The following is a 19,073-nucleotide window of genomic DNA, read 5'->3' as shown; positions in this document are numbered from 1 at the left end:
AATTATAAAATAAGATCAAGTAAAAAGTTGGACTGATTTTTTATAGCATAAAGAAATAAGCGCAAATAATTGTAAACAAAATTATTGTAATTATGCAAAACTATTGTGAATTGCAGTAGCTTTTTTTTTATACAAAAGAGTGACACTCAAGTGCACGGATCAAAATATTTATATCTTATAATATAGTATATTCAATGTTCATTAATATACATCAGTTTCTTAGTGTAATTATTATTATTATTATTATTATTATATCATTATTATTATTATAAAAACAAATTGGTTGTGATTATTTTATATAATTGTAATGGATACAAAATGATCTAAAAACACACATGAACATACACAGGTTTTTAAAAGTAATCATATATTTCATATTCACATAATTGTATCTGATGAAGTACCATTCTTGTGTGTGTGATCTTAATAGTACATCTTATATAAAATTTTGGTTGTAAGAACCTGCCATATGCCATGCATAAAATTATAGCAGCAGTGCTGTAAAAATAGTGTAAAGTGTAAATATGAAATTTGAAAAAAATGATATATAACAAAAAAATTAAAATACTTCGTAAAAATAAAGCAAACTATAAATAAGAAAATGTAACAAAAGATGATGATATACATCCTGAAACATCTTTTTACCTTCCTGAAACATTGTAGCACTCTGGAATGTCCATCCTCAATTATCATAACATCAATATGCTGAAAAAGTTAGATTCTTTGAATATGTACTTTATATTATATCTGAAAATAATTTACTAACTAATTCTGTAATATTAGGAATAATTAAGAAAATTATTAAGTAAACTATATCATTTGTACAAGATTACAAATACCACAGTAAACATAGCATACACGTACATATACATACATATATTACAAAAGATGGTTTTATTATTACTAGTGATGACAAAAAATACAGTTAATAATGTACAAAGTATCATTATTAATATGGACGTGGAGGCGGACCTCCACGCATCATACCGGGTGGTGGGCCACGCATTCCTGGTGGTCCCATTGGTGGGCCGCCTCTCCCCATGGGTGGCATTCCAGGTGGCATTCCTATAATAAAATATATAGTACGTTCTATTCTCTTGAAAGTCTCTAAACAAACATAAGATTCATGAATAAATTAAATTAAACTATTATTTTACCCATCATTCCTGGTGGTGGTCCCATCATACCAGGCGGTGGTCCACTTACAGGCATACGTGGAGGGCCACCTGGATGCATTTGTGGTGGTGCTGATACTTGACCTCTACCACCAGGTGTCATTATTTGTTGTGATGGACCACCAATGCCCCTAACAGGTCCTTGTAAGCCTGCCGGTACTCCTGCAATACTTGCAGGCATGCCACGACCAGCAGGTCGTCCAATACCAGGACCTGGTGCAGCACCTGGAATAGGTACTCTAGGCAATCCTTCCTCCGGAGGTGGAGGACCTTCTACAGTTAAAGAAACAATATTTTCTCCTCTTAAAAGTACAAAGCCTAAAACACGCTTTTGTTCTGTTTCTGGTTGTTTTGTATTCTTTGGCTTAATTTTGCGAAATTCTTCGCAATCTCCAAGTATAAGATTCATATGCTTATCGAATGCCTTAAATGTCCCTATAAAGGTTCTCGAATCCTGAAGAATGATTCTGACCCTATAGTTAATGTGCTGAAGCATTTTATTATTTTTGCCGATAGTCTGAAAAATACAATGGATTAATATACACTATAAAATATAAAAATACAATATATAAATGTATATATATATACGTAAATATAAATACACACACATATATCATTCTTATAATGATAAAACCTGGTAATGTAAAAGTTAAATTTTAAATTTAAAGAAGCATCTATTTTATAAAAATAAGTAAAGTATATAAATAAAAATAATTATAACGGACAATACTGCTGCAAAACAAAATACTATTACTTAACCTATATTCCTTACCATTTTGTCGGTTTTCAAGTAATAACAATATTATATTATCACTTTACACTCTCTTTATAATAAACACGTAATAAAATAAAATCTTAAGTTAATTCATAAACTTATGTAAAAGACAACTGAAATAATCAAAAGAAAGCATACAATTCAATTTTCTTGGGAAACTTCAGAAACCGGAAATAAAAGAGCGGCGATTTGGTTTAAAGCCAGAAAAAATACCTAGATAGCGCTATAATTAGAAATATCCAACGCCCTCTGTTATCGATAAAATAAATTCAGTTCTCTTACAGAAGAAACTACATCATTATCTACAGAAGTTGAAAGATTGAAACTTTCAAAAATTTGTTTATATGCACGTAGATAGATATGGGAGAAAATCGTGCTTGAGAGACAAAGGAAGTACATACAATTTTTTATGAATGTACGTCACCAAGTTTATGTGCATGTACAAGGTCTACGTAAAAGAAAACAAGCGAGGTTTTTTTGTCGTCTGACACATATTGAAAAAAAATTTTTTCAATAAATAATATACGATAGATCAGTGGATCAATTTATATAGATTAATAGAGAAAGAAAAAATAGGTTAAGTCGTTTCTCCCTCGATTATATTTTATATACATGTATATATATATATATATGTACGCGCTTATGCAGCGTCGTGTAAAAATGTAACAAGCGAATATTTTTATCATCCTTAACCTTGAAAACAGATATCTCAGGTAATAAATTATATAGATTGTAATATCTCTTTTTGGAAGTTATGTAGATCAATAGTGTCCGAGTAAGGTAGGATAAAATCTTTTTTTTCTCGTCATATTCCAGTCTATTGCTTTTTCATTCTAGATTGAAATTATAAATGAAATATTATTAAATTCATTTTAATTTTGATCTTAAAGTTGTTTACATGTAATATCGATAAAAACAAACGATAGATTGATTTTTATAAATATCGAAACTGTCTTTTTTTACCTTCGATAATTTTAGAATTTCGATAATTTTTAAATTATTCAAACAATTTGAAACGTACGCCGACTATAACTAAATAATATTTAAATCTTCAAATTTATAAAAAATTATAAAATAAATATTTCTCCATTATTTCTCTTAAAATATTTTATAAATAGTTTTTTGTTTATAATATTTTAGTTTTTAAACATTTGTAGGCAGGAAATGGAATAACATGACGTCATGTATTCTTTCGAGAGGGAATTCTTCCAGCAATAATAATACTACATATTACGAACGTTATATAACGTGTCATTAATCCCTAGGTACTTTATTGTAGCGTGCAAGAATAATGAAAGCAAGACAAATTTTGTACAAAACAATTTAATAGGAAGGTTCCATTATGTAAAATATTAAGACTTATTCAGATAGTGAATATTAGTGAACTAATATGGTTTTTTTTTTCCTTAGCAATAAATCCAAATAAGAATGGTCAGTGTTTCCTATAACAAAAAATTTTTAATTCAAGCCCATATGCATATATTATCTTAAAAATTTTTAATAAATAATTCGTTTGTAATTTTTACATTTAGAACTGGAATGTATACATATTATTATCTTTTTTTTTTTTTTATTAATAATTTTTATTTTTCTATTTCCATGAAAACTAATTGACCAATCACAAAAGACAATATAGTGATTTAATTCTTTCATTTTTGGCCTCTAAATCTACACACATATTCTAGTATTTACATGTTTTTGGTTAAATGCAATATATGATATAGTTCATGCAATTGTCCAGTTTATGTTATGTAGTTGATGAGTGTGTTTGTATATAATATTGTCAAAATAGTGACAATGTTGTGAAATAAAATATAAATTTTATATCTTTTTATTATTAATAAACATTTGTATTGCTATTTAGTAACATAATGTCAACAGGTTAGTATAAATGTAATTATAAATTATTGCATTTTCATTTTAATTTATTAAACTTCAAAATTTTACTATAAACATTGAAGAGGTTTGCTTGAGAAGTTAATATTTAAATTACAGGAAATTCAAGAAAACAACGGATCGTGAATGTTCTCCGTAAATTTAAATTTGAAGAATTAGAAAATGCTGTATTACCAGTTTTTCCAGAAACAACGTGGAATCATGTGAGGTCCCAATTGATAAAACATCATGAAAATTTTACAACTGCGAATGTTGCTGCTATTTTAGAAGAAATAATAAATGTAATTTTTATTGACGTATTTTTAATCATTTTTATTTAGTCATGTATAAATGTATCTTTATATTATTATATTTTTTGTTAAACATTATACTTTTTCAATATTTATTTTTAAAGGATACTAAAATACAAGAGAAAGTATTAAGACAACGATTAATGAAATTAGAATTAATTGGTAAATCTTATGGTTTTTTTTATGTTTTTTCCTTATTAAATTTGAATCATTTGAATCATTTTAATTTTTGTTATTTTTGATTATTTTTTAGACATAAGTAGACATAAACGAAAGCATTGGTATACTTACAGTGTATCAGACTCTAATAATGAACCTCTTCATATTGGGACTGGAGATTTTAAACAAAGTGTAAAGGAAAAACTTGATAGACAAAAATTATTGTCTACAAAAATAGAAGTCGATGCCATAGTTTTTAATGGTATCATGTACTTAAGTATAAAATATATAAAGAGAAATAATGTAAAAGTCCCAGCAAATTATTTTGCTTTATTCTTGGACCAAAAGTATTTATTTTCTGCCAAAAAAAATCCCCCAAACATCTTTATAGATGCAATAACTCATAGTATGGGCTATAATAAACACAAAAGCATTGATTTAAGAGGTAAAGATCTTATGTCTTTAATGAGATTACTTCGACTACGAATACAAGGCGCTTTAAGTGCAGCAGATATCATAAATAAAACAACGTACCAAGATGCTCAACCTATAATCAGGTAATATATTTATTTATATATTAAAAATACTCAGAATTTTAATATTAAATTAATATTATTATTACCTATATTTTAGAGATACAGGTATTGATTATACACAAGAAAGACAAAGGAGAAATTTTACAGAAAATTGTTTTGGTGTAAATCCACCAACATTAGATACACTCGTTGTTAGGGGACCAAATAGTTCTATTAGTGATAGAGAAGTAGCATCACGATTAACAAATGATATTATTCAAGTAGGGTAAGTCTATATAAAAATATAAATTTTATTAATGACTTTCTTATATATAAAATATATCTATTTAACAATTAAATAATATTAAAATATTAAAATATATTTTTTTAAGGTGGGAGTTTCGTAGCGAAGATGTAATTATGTTTTTAACAACTTTATTTGAAAGAGGAATACTTCTTGCTCCTTTACCTCCTTATATTTCTAATCTTATGTCAATGGGAAGGAATGAGTTGACTCTTGAAGAGTAACAATTTTGTAATATTTAGAAAAAATAAATGATATTCATAATATTGCTTTATAATATATCATTTTCAATTACAATGCTGTAAAATTAAAAAATACAAAAGAAATAAAATATTATAAGCTGTATAAATATAATATAACAAAATAACAAATAATTTTTAATAAGTTAATATACTTGTAAAAATATAAAAAAAATAGTATTTAAACTTAATACTGAATGACAAATCTTAGACAGTTCGACAGTTTGACAGATTGTATAAAATTATAATTAATACTGACAGCGCAAATTATTCATAATATCATTATTTTAATCATTTATAAATTATTTATCATTATAACATTTAAATCTTTTTTTACATTATACCAAAAAATATTTTATACAAGTAAAGTTTATTTTTATCACAATTTATATATTTATCATAAAAATTACAGATGAACAAATATCATTAATCATGAATAAAATATCATTATTTGTTTTTTAACTTTTGCTTTTCTAAAAACGTCTGAATTTAGCCAACAAAATTTTGCTTGTATCAAGTATTCCATTAGTGAATGTAGCACATCTTGACAAGTGTATGATATTAATTTAGTGAAATGTAGAACATTTAAAATAAATTTGTGCTAATAAATGAAGCTATAGATAACTAGAAATTTTATCTTTATTTTTTAATTTATTTTAAGAATACATTCATACATTTTTATTATTTTAGAAATTAATATTCTTTTATTAATATAATCTATGATTCATTGTCATTATTAATTTGATATTAAAGTCGATTTAAATGTAAAAATGAGTTGTATGTACTATTTATATGTTACAGTGGGTTGATTATTTGCAGATGTTAATGACTTAAATAATTTTAAAGCACCATATACGTGTTAGAAAATAATATTTTCATGTCAATTATATTAATATATTATAATTACATATATTCATTATCATCAGATGTTTCATCAGGATCTCCAGCCTCTGATTGACATTTTTCACAAGAACAAATAAACAAGTAGTAAGATTTTAAAGCTTTTTGTCTAGAGTGTCTACTTCTAAGTTCACAATCTTCAAGATAACTTATACAAATCTCTTCTCCAGGTTGAATATCACGAGTAGCTTTTAATACTAAGACATTATTTGAATAAGGGAACTCAACATCTGCATTTGATAAACAGCTATGATTTATTTTAGATTGAAGGACATAGAGGCCAGAACCTTCATTATTCAAAAATGAACCAACCACTGAGGAAAAATAATATTATATTACAATTTATAATGCTTAAGTTTAATAGAAGAGAAATATAATTTTTATTGTACATACCTTCTTTCATATCATCATAAAGTCTATTAATGAATTTATTAATGTGTATTTTTTCATCTTTAGGTAATTTTAAAACATTAACATTCCCCACCCATTGAGCAAATGCATTTGTTCCAATTCCTTGACCATTAGTACCTACTAAAGCTAACAAACTTCTAAAACCTTCTGGCGTAAACCACTGTACACAAAAAAAAAATAAAACTTAAAATGAAGTAGTATTTTAATATTATTTATATACAAATAATAATTATTACACACATTCGATGTATAATCATTATTTAATGCCTTCTGTAGCATCTGTCTTAATAAATCAATTTGTCCAATAAACTTTTCACCTAATAAATTGTGTGCTATTTCATCAGTGTCATTTACAGTACGATGACAAAATTGAGAAAAAGTTTGCAAAATATCTTCTTGATTAGAAGTTTGTATAACAATAGCAATCATTCTAGCTAATAACATTATTGTTGCTGTTTCAGGTGGATAATGCATTTGTTTCCATATTTCATTTAATTGTACTAATGGATGATCTTCATTTTTATCCCTTGTTTGTAAACATAATATTTTATGATATCTGAAAAACTATGCACATGTTATACCAATTTAATTAAAAATCAAAAATAATTGATAATTATTTTATATACCAAATTATAATTATTATTATATATAAATAATGTTAAAATGTAATTACCTTTCTAATGCTTCATTTTGACATTCATTGCTACAATATTTTGTTCCACAGGCAGAACATTCTGTAATCAAATTCTTTTCCGTTTTACAACATTCCATATACGGAAGAATTATATCTGGTTTAGCAGTTAACCTACGAGCAGTTTCTTCTGCATTTTCTAAAGGTTTCAAGCAATTGTCGCATGCCAAATATCCATATTCTGCATTCCAAGGAAATTGACAACACACTATTGGTTTTTCTTCAAATATTATACTACCTTTTTTATATGCACGTGTGGCAAAAAGACCTTTTCCCTTTTTTATTTCATGAAAATATTACAAATTGTTGATAAACAGGTATGTATTGAATTTATTTTCATCATATAAATTATTTATTATATATTTTCAATATACACACACATATATATATATATATATATATATATATATATATATATATATATATATATACACATAAATATACGAAAATGAAAATTGATTATTAAACAAAATTACGAGATAATGGAAAAATATTGTCTTTTACCTTTTCATTATCGATTATTCTCACTTGAAAACCGTCTGTATCCATGATAGTATAATTTCTTATCAATTATTTCTTATTTTTCTATGTTTTAAGTCCTAACCCATAAACGCATGTCTTCTCCATTGGAAAAGTGATACGTAAGTCAAGTTGTCTTTGAAAAAGATTTCATAAAAGAATTATATATGAGCGATAATAATGAACATAGATAATTATTTATAATATTATTTATAAATTATAAAATTTATATGACCATAATTACTTATAATAAAAGATATTTAATAGTTTGAACTTTAAAATAGGATAGCTTACATGTATCTTCCTTGTGCAACTTCCGTAGAGAACAGAGCTTCGGGTGTGAGCCAGTTGATCAGTATCGCGTGCGATTTTTTAGTGTAGCGGAGTCAAAAGTACATTTTATTTCTCTAGATTGAAAAGGATAATGAACGGAACAATGGCCATGGTAAATATGCGATTAAATTTAGTTACATGTAATATAATGTTTTGGTAATACAAAGAAAAAGTGAAGTATCGAACAACTATGGCCGTTACAAAAGAGTTTAGATTTCTCACATATCTTCGATCTTAGAAGATTTACGAATAATTTGATCCCATCAAAATTTTTCTTTTTTTTCTTTTTTTGTCATACATAAATATGTATATTATTTATGTATAAGTATTTAATTTATTCGTTGAAATACCTAACGATTTATGTTTGTATTAGTGATCTTTTCACGATATTAATCTGTTCCATCTTTATAATGCTCCTTGCTTTTACGCTAGTCTAATTAATAGATTATAATTATCTTTGTGATAAACATATATATATATATATATATATATATATATATATTTATTTGAATTAATTTATTTGAGCATTAAAATGTATTGTACATTGATAAACAAGATAAATATATATTAAGAAAAGATATTAATTCTTATATTTTTGTTATTTGTTTGTCCAGGCACCAACTTCACAAAATAATATGGAACCACCAAGCAAGAAGTCTAGAGTTGAAGGTATATTGCTAAAGCAGCCAAATAGCTGTATCTGCATAATCACTAAGAAATCGTACACATATATGTATGTGTGGAAAACGTGGTATATACACAAACGACAGGAGGTGTAATTTTTAAACAAAAAGGGAATGACGAAGGAAAATACTTTTATCACATTTACTTAGGGCAATCAGGTGCTAGCTTTCTCTTAAATGCTGGCAAATTGTAGCAGTCAAGTGGTCTATTGCAGTTTCAGAATAAATTTTGATAGGTTAGGGTTCTAGATGATCGTTGGCCCTGAATAAAACTAATGTATGGTTGTCCTTCTGTTCTGAGATGTTACAGCGGAGAGACAGTACAGAATCTGTGGCCTACGACTGAGCTGTGATCATGAGCGTGCGCCAAACAAAGAAAGAGAACGCTACATTCGTTGAACAGAACAAATCAGAGTTTTGCAAACTCCCACTCACACAGCATCAATCGAGTACCATATGATGCATACTTTAGATAGGTCAGCATATTAGGGTAGTCCTTTCTATGATCCTAATTACGAGTCTCATATATCTCCATAAAGTCAAATATATATAAATATCATGCTTAATAATGTTGGTGTTATAGATATAATCATACTGTTTTAAATGTTTCTATATCTATGACACTAAGAATTAGAAAGAAGTCAGATCTTATGTAGATGAAGTGGAATTAGAAAATAATACATGCATAAAATGATAGAACCATATAGAGTAATAAAAGTAATATTTTAATTTTATATTTTTCTTATATGAATACTATTAAAATATTACGAATAGGAAGGGTTGATGCGTATCTAAGAGACTTGTAATTAAGATGAGCAATGGCGATATTTGTCTCTCTGAAGATGTTTATTAAATGATATAAATTTATTAAAACAGGAAATTTAAAAGGTAAGTTCATGAGGTTGAGAAGATATATATCATGATCAGGGTGATTAGAAAATTAGGAAAAGACTTCAACAGTCTAAATGAAAGATATATTCAGTCAGGCTGTAAGATTATTATATATGTTTCATTTAGCTACACACACACAATATACTTTTATAATTCTATATTAATAATACTAAGCCTAAGTGCTAATAGTATTATTTAAATTCATAAAAATTTTTATAGGATGTATAATTGTCTTAAATATTCTTAACTTTCTAAAATAATGATCGTATATTTATTTAGTTTTTTCATATCTCTCTGAAAACAGAACATACTTAATGCTATAGCCGTTATTCATATCTACAATCGCCATTGCTATACAAAAAGGTTAGGATTAATTGCGAGATAGGTTGGACGAGGCAAAATCTAAGAAAATGGCGCAGAAAATGCACTGAGAGTGTTCTCCTTTGCTTTGTGCTTGCAGATATGTGCATCGCCTCAATCTCGGATAATTTGCGCGCAACCGTCATTGCTCAGCCCAGAATACGGTTAGCTGTAAATCAAACAATTGAACAAAGTTAACAATCTTAATTCACGAAATTGCAAATTAAAAAAAAAAAAAAAAAGAAAATAAAAAAAAGCAAAAAAAAAATAAGAAAGAACGGAGAAATCTTAACAAAACGTTTCAACGTGTTCTGATTTCTGTTTCAGAGACTAGCAGACCAAATTGGTTATGATCGTATAAAACGAAAGTATCTAATGTAATTATAAGTGGTTTGATGTTTTGAGGCTGATATTTAAATTAGCAATTAAAATTATTCAAACTTCAATTGAATTTGGCTTGTGAAATATTTTTAAAAAGTTTACATTAAAATAACTTCTACTTACATTTTTATAGACTATTATACAATTACTGCAAAAGATTTCATGACTGATTTAAAAACTATACAGTGCACTTTCATTTTTTCTGATAGTTAGGCGAAGAAGGAGAATTCTGTTTCTCCATTCTTAATGCATCTGTGTATATATATACATATATATACACACATATTAAAAAAAAAAAAAAAAAAACACTATTTTAAACAGTTGTTGTATTGCGTATATTTTGACTATTTTAATTCTTTTGAACTTACAGTTTGGAGGAAGATCCTATGGCGGGAATTGCTGTACAATATTATTACTTATTATGGTTCCTTTAGTTAATTGTGATGTTGAACAGAACTTAATAGAAGACTACTTTGAATGTCTTAATTAGTTCAATTGTTATAAAACAGTAACTTCACAATATTTTACATAAAGATATCTGAGACTTTTGAGCTATCACAAATTTATCTATTATTATTTTCTAAATCAACTAATAGTTTTTAATAATATGGTTAATATAATAATATAAAAATTGAAATATTAAAAATAAAACTGACAAAAATTTATTTCACAAAGTTAGAATATAAAAATTAAAATTTGACTATTAAAATAATACCTCTACCTTCACAAAAATATGAACGGTATATTAGTGTCTCATAAATGTGCAATGTGATGGTGGAAGTAAAGACAATAAGTATCCATGATAGTTTAATTTTTTTCTAATACCAAATTTTTTTGTAGGGAACGCAACAGACTTCTTGCCAGGCCCTATATATGACCTTAATCAAATAGGTCAAGTTGTAGCCGGTATGTATATAGTCATGATATGAAATAAAATTTTAATTGCTTTGAATGATGTGAACAAAATTTGTGACATTTCATTTTCAATCATTTCAACTAAAGTTATATTGGAATGATAAAGTATTAATGGACTTATAGCTGATAAGATCTGAAATAATTTTGTAATCTGAATTAATTTATAATCAATTAAAATACAATTTGTAATATAGTTTTTAATATATTATGCTTAGGTCCTGGTGCAAAGTACCTTACATTACCTGGCATCTTAGGTGCAGGACTACCGAAAATTACATCTGAACAGCAAGATACAGTGAATAGAGCGAAGAAATATGCTATGGAACAAAGCATCAAGATGGTTCTCATGAAACAAACATTAGCTCATCAACAGCAGGTAATTCTTTTCTATAAGACTAATAAGCTTTACTCGCCTAACATGTATTTTGTATTCAATTGTGCATTCTTATATTGAAAAAAATATAATGTATTATAATAAAAATAAGAGAAAAATCTGCAAAAATCCTTTATAAAAATTGATGTAGAAGTTATAAGTATCTTGTTGTTAGTATATTTTATAATAATTTGCATAATGGCACTTATATTATTTTTTTAAGAATATTTGACATAATATTAAATATAGAATGCACAGTGGAATAAATTTAACATATACACTTATAGAGTCAGAAACAATTTTGGGTCTCTTTTATGAATTTTTATTTAATATTGAATGTTCAAAAATAATACATGTAAATATATAATGTTGTTTCCTCTATTTAGCTCTTTGCCAATGTTACGAAATTAAAGAACAAAGATTATTTAGTATGTATAATTTAGTTTTGCAATTCATATTTGTCCTTATAAAATTAGCTCGCCCCGCCGAGTCATAATAAATTTCTGCTATTATTATTATATTTTACCTGTGTTCGTTAAACATGCGAGTAAAGTGAATCATAAGAAATAAAAAACGAACACTGGAACCTCACTCTGATCGGTTGATTTTTTCTCCCCGCAGAAGAATAAGTTGGTCCTGCGGCAGCAAGTTTTATTGCTAATGTGCAGGTTAGTGTCAACCAAGTCAAGACAGAAATAATACGAATCCGCCTAACGATCAAACACTCCTAAACGTTTCCCTGAGTTGCTACCATATGAGAAGGTTAGATATCTTGAAATAGTAGTCGGCGGGAGCAGAGCTGTACCAGCGCGAGGAGGACATGTTTTTGAGCATGAATCTGTGGATGATTTCAGAAAGTTAATAAATATACCCTTCTGAGCTCAACTATTTTTTCTTTTATAGCATTTATATATTTCATTTATTATATAAAATATAATTTGACTATTTAATTTATTCATTATAAATTACTAAATCATTTTTATTGTAATGTCGATTAATAAGTGATCTTTATGAGATGGGAAATTATATATTTTTAGCATCATATATCAATTGTTATAATTTTTTCATTGAAAGATATATATTTTTCATGTTTCTGTTTTTTTCTTTCTTTTTTTTTTTTTTTTTTAAATAATTTTTTAATTGCACTATAGTATTTCTACAACACACAAATTTTTTAGTGTGTAATTTGTAACTTTAATAAACTTTATTCATTTATTATGATACAATTATATATAAAATGCCCAATGCATATACAAAAGGAGTAGTAGTTGAGCAAAGAAGTTAGAGTGGTAAAAGAGCTTGGGGGATATTTGAAATGTGATTGAGAGATGGTGTATGTAAGGGGGAGGGATATCAATAGAAGGCCTATGGTCCTTTGTGTTGCAGCAAATGGCTAGTCAACGGAATCAGGTGCAGAGACAGCAGGCTCTCGCCCTCATGTGCAGGTTTGTTTGTTCTTTGCCTTAGCCCTCCAAATTTTGTCCTCAAACCTGGCCATCGTAGTTCAAGATATCACATCCAACATTTTCAGTTACTGTTGCATCTTATGCTCAGATAAATACTCATAGTTTTGTTAAAAGAAAACTATTAATATTTAACGTTAATTAAAAGCTTTTATAACATTAACAATGATTAGTTAAGTTTTATATTTGCTCACTTTGATCTTATATCATTTCATAAATATTATGATTCAGTATAAGATTAGAATTTGTTATATATAAATGCGTGCGTACATTTACAACAATATACACATATTCACTCATACATACACACCACATATTTCATTTTACTATTATACATATTAAATCATAAAGCAATTCTCTTCATTGTGTTAGCATGCTAGGAAATGTACATTTCATTTCCTGCCGATTAGTTTCAAATTATACAAGTTATATTATACATAAACATAATGAGTTTATACATTTTTTTTTTTATTATATATAGATTTTATATTAGTATACACAATAATTTTATTGCTTGGATTTAAAAAATAATATAATCATCATTTAATATTTTTTATATTTTATTATTTTCCAGAAAGCATTACAAATATTTTAAAAAACTGTTCAAATTTATACAGCATATCAACGTAACAATTCATCATAATCAATGCATCCTTAAAATAATTTATTTTTAAATTACAATATTAATTTTTTTGTTTATATGTTTAATTTGCTGTATGAATTTGTTCTTTTAAAGAATCAGAAAATATTTCTTTAGTCTAATGGATAGAGTAAGAATAATTTGTTTCATAAATACCTTCATTAAGAGATATATTAAAAATAAGCTTAATAACAAAAGATAAAAAAAAAAAAATAGAATTAATATTAATTATATATTACAATTAGATATGATAAAATTATAGTATTACATTTTATTTTATTTATAAATTGTAAACTAATATATTATTTGTATATAAACAGGGTGTATGTAGGCAGTATCAGCTTCGAATTGAAAGAGGACACAATCAGACAAGCATTTTTACCCTTTGGACCAATCAAGTCTATCAACATGTCTTGGGATCCTGTTACGCAGAAACATAAAGGATTTGCATTCGTCGAATATGAGATACCTGAAGCTGCACAACTTGCTTTAGAACAAATGAATGGTGTCATGATTGGTGGACGCAACATCAAGGTAGCGGGACGTACCTATATAACGAATTTCCTGTCCCCCAGCAATCCTATCATCCCGCCGGAGGTCGGCAAATTTTTATTTTGTTTCACAAATTATAATCGATTGAACTGCATCGTTATATTAGAATGCCGTTCGATCGAAATCCTAATATATTGGTCTGTCTTATTTTTTTTTTCTTTTCCACTTCATTCATATTTGGCATATTTAGATGACAAAGAAATTTTAATATATTTTACTCCATATATAAACATATATAAAACTCCTTTATATTCCTCTTCTTTATTCCTCTTAATTAATTATTCTTATAATTAAAAATAATTTATTCATCTTTAAAATTTTGATTTTCTAAATAATAGTTTTATCATTAATAGCATATCCTTCATATTCATTCTTTATATAATATTGATAATTAAAAAACTTCAAAAACTTTTTCAAGCAATATGAATATATTTATTTTTACAACTAAAATTTTTTATATAAAAGTATATGTATGATATTATGTTATAACACATACCATAGAATATATTTGTATTTATTGATATTTTTCAGGTAGTGGGAAGACCATCCAATATGCCTCAAGCTCAATCAGTAATTGATGAAATTACAGAAGAAAGCAAACATTACAATCGTATTTATATTGCATCTATACATCATGATTTGACGGAAGATGATATAAAATCTGTCTTCGAAGCTTTTGGACCTATCACATATTGTAAATTAGCACAAGGAAGTTCACCACATAGGCATAAAGGCTATGGCTTTATTGAATATGAAACAATGCAAGCAGCTTTAGAAGCAATAGCATCTATGAATTTGTTTGACTTGGGTGGACAATATTTAAGAGTTGGTAGAGCTATTACTCCACCGAATGCTTTGATGGGGCCACCAAGTGGAACTAGTATGATGCCAACAGCTGCCGCAGTAGCTGCTGCTGCAGCTACAGCAAAAATACAAGCTATGGATGCGGTAGCTAGTAATGCTGTAGCACTTGGATTAACCAAACTTGGAGCAACTGCACCACCAATCTTGAATCAAGGTATTTATACGATATTTACTATATTTACATACATTAGGGTTGTAATTTATTTTCATTTCGATTTATTTTCTTTCGTGATTCATTATAGCTTTACCAGGAATAGTACGACCAACGATTGCACCCGCGACAATAATGGCACCACCAACTGTTGCAACTGTTGCACCAGTTATACCGCCTCCGGGTATTGCCATACCACAAACCTTAACACGCCCACCTGCAATTATACAACCAATTCCTGGACAACCAGTTATTATACCACCTCGAGCTGTTGTTGCTCCCGCCATTGTAGGAACTCCAGTAGTACGTTTTTTTTTTTTTTTCTTTTTTCATGAATATCATGTAATATATTATCTAATTGAAAAAATTCATTAATTACTATTTATTTATAGATACCAGTAGTAACAACAACGGCAAATTCTGATATTATGAGACGAGCCCAAGAACAAGCTGCACATCAGAAACAACAAGAAGAATTACAGAAAAAATTATTAGAAGAAACGGAACCACAAACATTGCAACAGCAAGAAAATATGTCTATTAAAGGACAGAGTGCTCGACATCTCGTCATGCAAAAACTTATGCGTAAAGTAGAGTCTCGTGTTGTCATTCTACGAAATATGGTAGCTCCTGAAGATATCGATGAGAGTCTAAAAGAAGAAATTCAAGACGAATGCTCTAAATTTGGTGTCGTTGAACGTGTCATTATTTATAATGAGCGACAATCTGAAGATGACGAAGATGCTGAAGTTATTGTGAAAATTTTTGTCGAATTTTCACAAATGAGCGGTAAGATAATTTCTTTTAATATTATTATATTATTATTATATATCATAATATAATAATATATGTTTATTATAGAAGCCGAACGAGCAAGAGATTCTTTAAACGGTCGTTATTTTGGTGGGAGATTGGTGAAAGGAGAGTTATATGATCAAGCTTTATTTGATAATAGTGATTTTTCTGGTTGATGAGTGCACCCTCCATTATACATTTATATATTAAATTCCATCAATTTCTACCACATGGAAGAATTTGTATTTGATGTTGACTGATAGTTTGTATTTGAACAAACTTCGGGATATTATTTATTACAAGCTCTCACAATTATCAATTTAGTGTCGCATTGATATTCAAAGCAGATACAATTGATTTGTCATTTTAATATCTTGAGAAGTAAGGTTCATTTCATGAGTTCACAATACCTGATAATATAAGTAATAGTATTCTAAAAACATTGGAGTTCATTATTGAGAGTAAAGTTCCCTTGTTAAAGAGACTAATTAAACTACGGTTTAATATAAACTTATAGAACATAAATAGATTCCTGTAATAATCAGACAAAATTCATTGTTTTTTTTTTATTATTATTATTATTTCATTTTACTTAAAATTAAAGTCTATTGCAATAGTATTATGCAAAAAAAATGAAAATTGTGTTAACTTGACGAACACTGAACAAAAATACATTCATAAGCACTTGAATTTTGTAGTTGTAAAGTACAAGTTATCGTAGTATCAGAATTTTTCTATTCGAGTTGATTTATTTACGAAAATATTCTGGAAAAGATCAAAGAGTATTTCTTTTTATATAACATCAACTATTTGTAAATTGAACGTCTTGCAGGTGTAGCGCCAAAATTTATGATCTTTTTTTTTTCGTCATAAAATGAATGACTGATTTATAGATGAAAATATATGTAAATAGATGATAGAGAATAATAAATTGTTTTACACATAGTAATCCTGTAAAATCAATAGTGCACACAACAATTTTCAAAATGGAAAAAAGAACATACTACAAGATGTATATATTATGAAGGTTTTATTGACTACAAATATAAAGGATGTGTTATAGTCATAACACGATAAGCGTATATTACTCTTTTATTTTTTATATACCTATATATATTTATTATATAATTTAATAATAAGTTATTTTAGTTTTAATTTAGGTTTTAATTCGATATATTTACTCGTAGAATTATACTCATCATAGACGGGAAAACTTTCATATCCACGTTTTTCAACAGGTATATCAGTTTTCTTTGAAGTTGTTAATTCTTTATTAGAAGCTTCTAATTTAGCTGCATTCATTTTTTTAATTATTTGCATTTTATAATTTGTCTCAATTTCTATGAAAGTTGGTGGTTCCTTTCTACGATATCTCAACCAAGCTTCCCATTCTGCAGGTATTTCTTGTTCAAAATCATTGTTTATAGCTTTAAAATATCGAGCAGGTTTCTTTTTTGTAGATGTGGAACTTATTGGTACTTCATAATATTTAGTTCCGAAATAATCTTCTCCCATCAACTTTGGTCTACTAATATTAGGTCTGATTGATGCTAAAAAATCTCTAAATATCATTCGGAATAGACCACGTTGCCTTCCAGACATCTTGTTTCTATGTGAAAGATAAATAAATTGAAATCATTTTAATTTATAATATTATTAAATAATAATATAAAAATGTTATATATCGAAAAATTTTAGATACAACTTTGCAATTCTAATTATTAAAAATTACATAACCTATAACTTCATATTCTCATATATGAATTTGAATTAATAGGAGTGAATTGGATTGTTGATGTTTAATAAAATTATATTATTTCGTAAGTATTTATTTATTTTTTTTTTATTTTTTATAAAATATGATTAATTTATTGTAAACAAACAAAAGGACGATACTTACAATATGACACATAAATCACTTGATACTAGCACTAAATACTAAAATTATGTTTTGACAAGCGACATTAAAATATATATTTACGAATGTACGATAGTAATTAAAGCCATCTTTTTTAATTTCAATATTTGAGCAAACAATATAAGTACAAATTATTTATTGTCATTTGATTTAATTATTAAAAACAAGAGATTTCTCTTACTACTGCTTCATGGATTTCATTAATTTGTCGTTAAATTTTTATGTAAAGAGCGTTGATTTTTAGAGAGAAAAAAAAAACCAGAAAAAAATTACAAAAGAACTAGATGTAAAAATCGAAGATTAACTTTTAAATTAGTTTTCTAATAATAGTAATTTCTAAATAATAATATCTATCGTATAACAATAATAAAAACATTAAAATACAACAATAAATTAATGTACTTAATATTATTATATCAAATAAAAATTAATCTTATAAAAAAATAAAAAAAGAACAAATGAAATAAAATAAAATAAAATGCATCTCAAAGAAATAAAAATAATTTTCTTTGGCTAAAAGCAATACGCAGATTAAGGCTTAAAATATCTAATGAGATTAGAGGTTCATATAGGGCTTCGATGGGAACGACATTCGCAAACATCGATATTCCGTAATTCAATAAACTGTATTCTCTCAGTAAGTAATTCAATAAACTAAAATCAAAAAACTAAATTCATAGAAATGCTTTATTTTCATTACTTGTAAAGTTTCGGGTATCCAGCGATCCGTTTATCTTGGTTAAAAGATTATTTCACCAATCGTTTTAAAAATCACACGCGACAAAGTGAAGGAATTAGAGAAGAAACGTGAAGTTCGATTCGGAAAATCGTGAAAATCGTAATAGTTATCGAAAAGTTATTTCGATTAATCGTTCGATTA

At 26.9% G+C, this 19,073-nt stretch overlaps 5 protein-coding genes across 14 annotated transcripts; 2 read left to right on the top strand and 3 right to left on the bottom strand.

Moving 5' to 3' along the window:
• Positions 1-350: 350 nt before the first annotated feature.
• Positions 351-2,158, bottom strand: LOC124426308 (small nuclear ribonucleoprotein-associated protein B). Of its 2 annotated transcripts, XR_006942708.1 has the most exons (5): positions 1,948-2,157; positions 1,158-1,692; positions 988-1,065; positions 646-705; positions 351-498 (listed from the first exon to the last, which is right to left on the bottom strand). XR_006942708.1 is itself a non-coding variant. In XM_046967834.1 (3 exons), the coding sequence occupies exons 1-3, from the start codon at positions 1,948-1,950 to the stop codon at positions 950-952; spliced, it is 654 nt and encodes a 217-aa protein (XP_046823790.1). In that variant the 5' UTR covers positions 1,951-2,158; the 3' UTR covers positions 876-949. The 2 variants fall into 2 exon arrangements, 1 of the variants encoding a protein (XP_046823790.1); XM_046967834.1 differs by lacking the exons at positions 351-498; positions 646-705 and having other exon boundaries at positions 876-1,065; positions 1,948-2,158.
• Positions 2,159-3,577: 1,419 nt separating this feature from the next.
• On the top strand, positions 3,578-5,984 carry LOC124426307. The gene is made up of 6 exons (XM_046967833.1): positions 3,578-3,831; positions 3,946-4,127; positions 4,241-4,298; positions 4,390-4,852; positions 4,929-5,096; positions 5,203-5,984. Exons 1-6 carry the CDS (start codon positions 3,822-3,824, stop codon positions 5,336-5,338), a joined length of 1,017 nt encoding a protein of 338 aa, XP_046823789.1. The 5' UTR covers positions 3,578-3,821; the 3' UTR covers positions 5,339-5,984.
• A 222-nt stretch (positions 5,985-6,206) lies between these two features.
• LOC124426306 (histone-lysine N-trimethyltransferase SMYD5) lies at positions 6,207-8,309 on the bottom strand. 2 transcript variants are annotated; one of them, XM_046967832.1, is made up of 7 exons: positions 8,169-8,309; positions 7,860-8,010; positions 7,474-7,630; positions 7,338-7,398; positions 6,905-7,220; positions 6,647-6,824; positions 6,207-6,567 (listed from the first exon to the last, which is right to left on the bottom strand). In XM_046967832.1, the coding sequence occupies exons 2-7, from the start codon at positions 7,902-7,904 to the stop codon at positions 6,257-6,259; spliced, it is 1,068 nt and encodes a 355-aa protein (XP_046823788.1). In that variant the 5' UTR covers positions 7,905-8,010; positions 8,169-8,309; the 3' UTR covers positions 6,207-6,256. The 2 variants fall into 2 exon arrangements, with proteins under 2 accessions (XP_046823788.1, XP_046823787.1); XM_046967831.1 differs by having other exon boundaries at positions 7,338-7,630.
• Positions 8,187-17,357, top strand: LOC124426305 (poly(U)-binding-splicing factor half pint). 8 transcript variants are annotated; one of them, XM_046967826.1, is made up of 13 exons: positions 8,229-8,319; positions 8,822-8,876; positions 9,192-9,366; positions 10,242-10,305; positions 10,469-10,518; positions 11,363-11,428; positions 11,653-11,813; positions 13,197-13,255; positions 14,234-14,447; positions 14,997-15,483; positions 15,572-15,783; positions 15,873-16,269; positions 16,342-17,357. In XM_046967826.1, exons 7-13 carry the CDS (start codon positions 11,757-11,759, stop codon positions 16,449-16,451), a joined length of 1,536 nt encoding a protein of 511 aa, XP_046823782.1. In that variant the 5' UTR covers positions 8,229-8,319; positions 8,822-8,876; positions 9,192-9,366; positions 10,242-10,305; positions 10,469-10,518; positions 11,363-11,428; positions 11,653-11,756; the 3' UTR covers positions 16,452-17,357. The 8 variants fall into 8 exon arrangements, with proteins under 8 accessions (XP_046823778.1, XP_046823779.1, XP_046823782.1 ...); XM_046967828.1 differs by lacking the exon at positions 10,469-10,518; XM_046967825.1 differs by having other exon boundaries at positions 10,469-11,428.
• On the bottom strand, positions 17,289-19,047 carry LOC124426309 (NADH dehydrogenase [ubiquinone] 1 alpha subcomplex assembly factor 2). Its single transcript, XM_046967836.1, has 2 exons — positions 18,894-19,047; positions 17,289-17,884 (listed from the first exon to the last, which is right to left on the bottom strand). The coding sequence occupies exon 2, from the start codon at positions 17,875-17,877 to the stop codon at positions 17,416-17,418; it is 462 nt and encodes a 153-aa protein (XP_046823792.1). The 5' UTR covers positions 17,878-17,884; positions 18,894-19,047; the 3' UTR covers positions 17,289-17,415.
• Between the last annotated feature and the right edge of the window lie 26 nt (positions 19,048-19,073).

This window comes from Vespa crabro, chromosome 8 (genome assembly GCF_910589235.1).
Source record: "Vespa crabro chromosome 8, iyVesCrab1.2, whole genome shotgun sequence".
Taxonomy (NCBI): Eukaryota; Metazoa; Arthropoda; class Insecta; order Hymenoptera; family Vespidae; genus Vespa; species Vespa crabro.
The sequence above is the reverse complement of the archived record's forward strand: the minus strand, read 5'-3'. Positions and strand labels throughout refer to the sequence as shown.

Bases quoted from the DNA above. Each gene is read 5' to 3' on its own strand.
- LOC124426305 (XM_046967822.1), top strand. From the start codon at position 8,299: ATGAACGGAACAATGGCCATG. The intron at 11,429-11,652 runs GTATGTATATAG...TATTATGCTTAG, and splicing joins AATAGGTCAAGTTGTAGCCG to GTCCTGGTGCAAAGTACCTT. The intron at 11,814-13,196 runs GTAATTCTTTTC...TTTGTGTTGCAG, and splicing joins CATTAGCTCATCAACAGCAG to CAAATGGCTAGTCAACGGAA.
- LOC124426308 (XM_046967834.1), bottom strand. The intron at 1,066-1,157 runs GTAAAATAATAG...ATTTTATTATAG, and splicing joins ACCACCACCAGGAATGATGG to GAATGCCACCTGGAATGCCA.
- LOC124426309 (XM_046967836.1), bottom strand. From the start codon at position 17,877: ATGTCTGGAAGGCAACGTGGTCTATTCCGAATGATATTTAGAGATTTT.
- LOC124426306 (XM_046967831.1), bottom strand. From the start codon at position 7,904: ATGGATACAGACGGTTTTCAAGTGAGAATAATCGATAATGAAAAG. The intron at 7,221-7,337 runs GTAATTACATTT...ATAGTTTTTCAG, and splicing joins CAAAATGAAGCATTAGAAAG to ATATCATAAAATATTATGTT. The intron at 6,825-6,904 runs GTGTGTAATAAT...TTTTGTGTACAG, and splicing joins ATAATGATTATACATCGAAT to TGGTTTACGCCAGAAGGTTT.
- LOC124426307 (XM_046967833.1), top strand. The intron at 4,128-4,240 runs GTAATTTTTATT...TTATTTTTAAAG, and splicing joins TTTTAGAAGAAATAATAAAT to GATACTAAAATACAAGAGAA. The intron at 4,299-4,389 runs GTAAATCTTATG...ATTATTTTTTAG, and splicing joins AATGAAATTAGAATTAATTG to ACATAAGTAGACATAAACGA.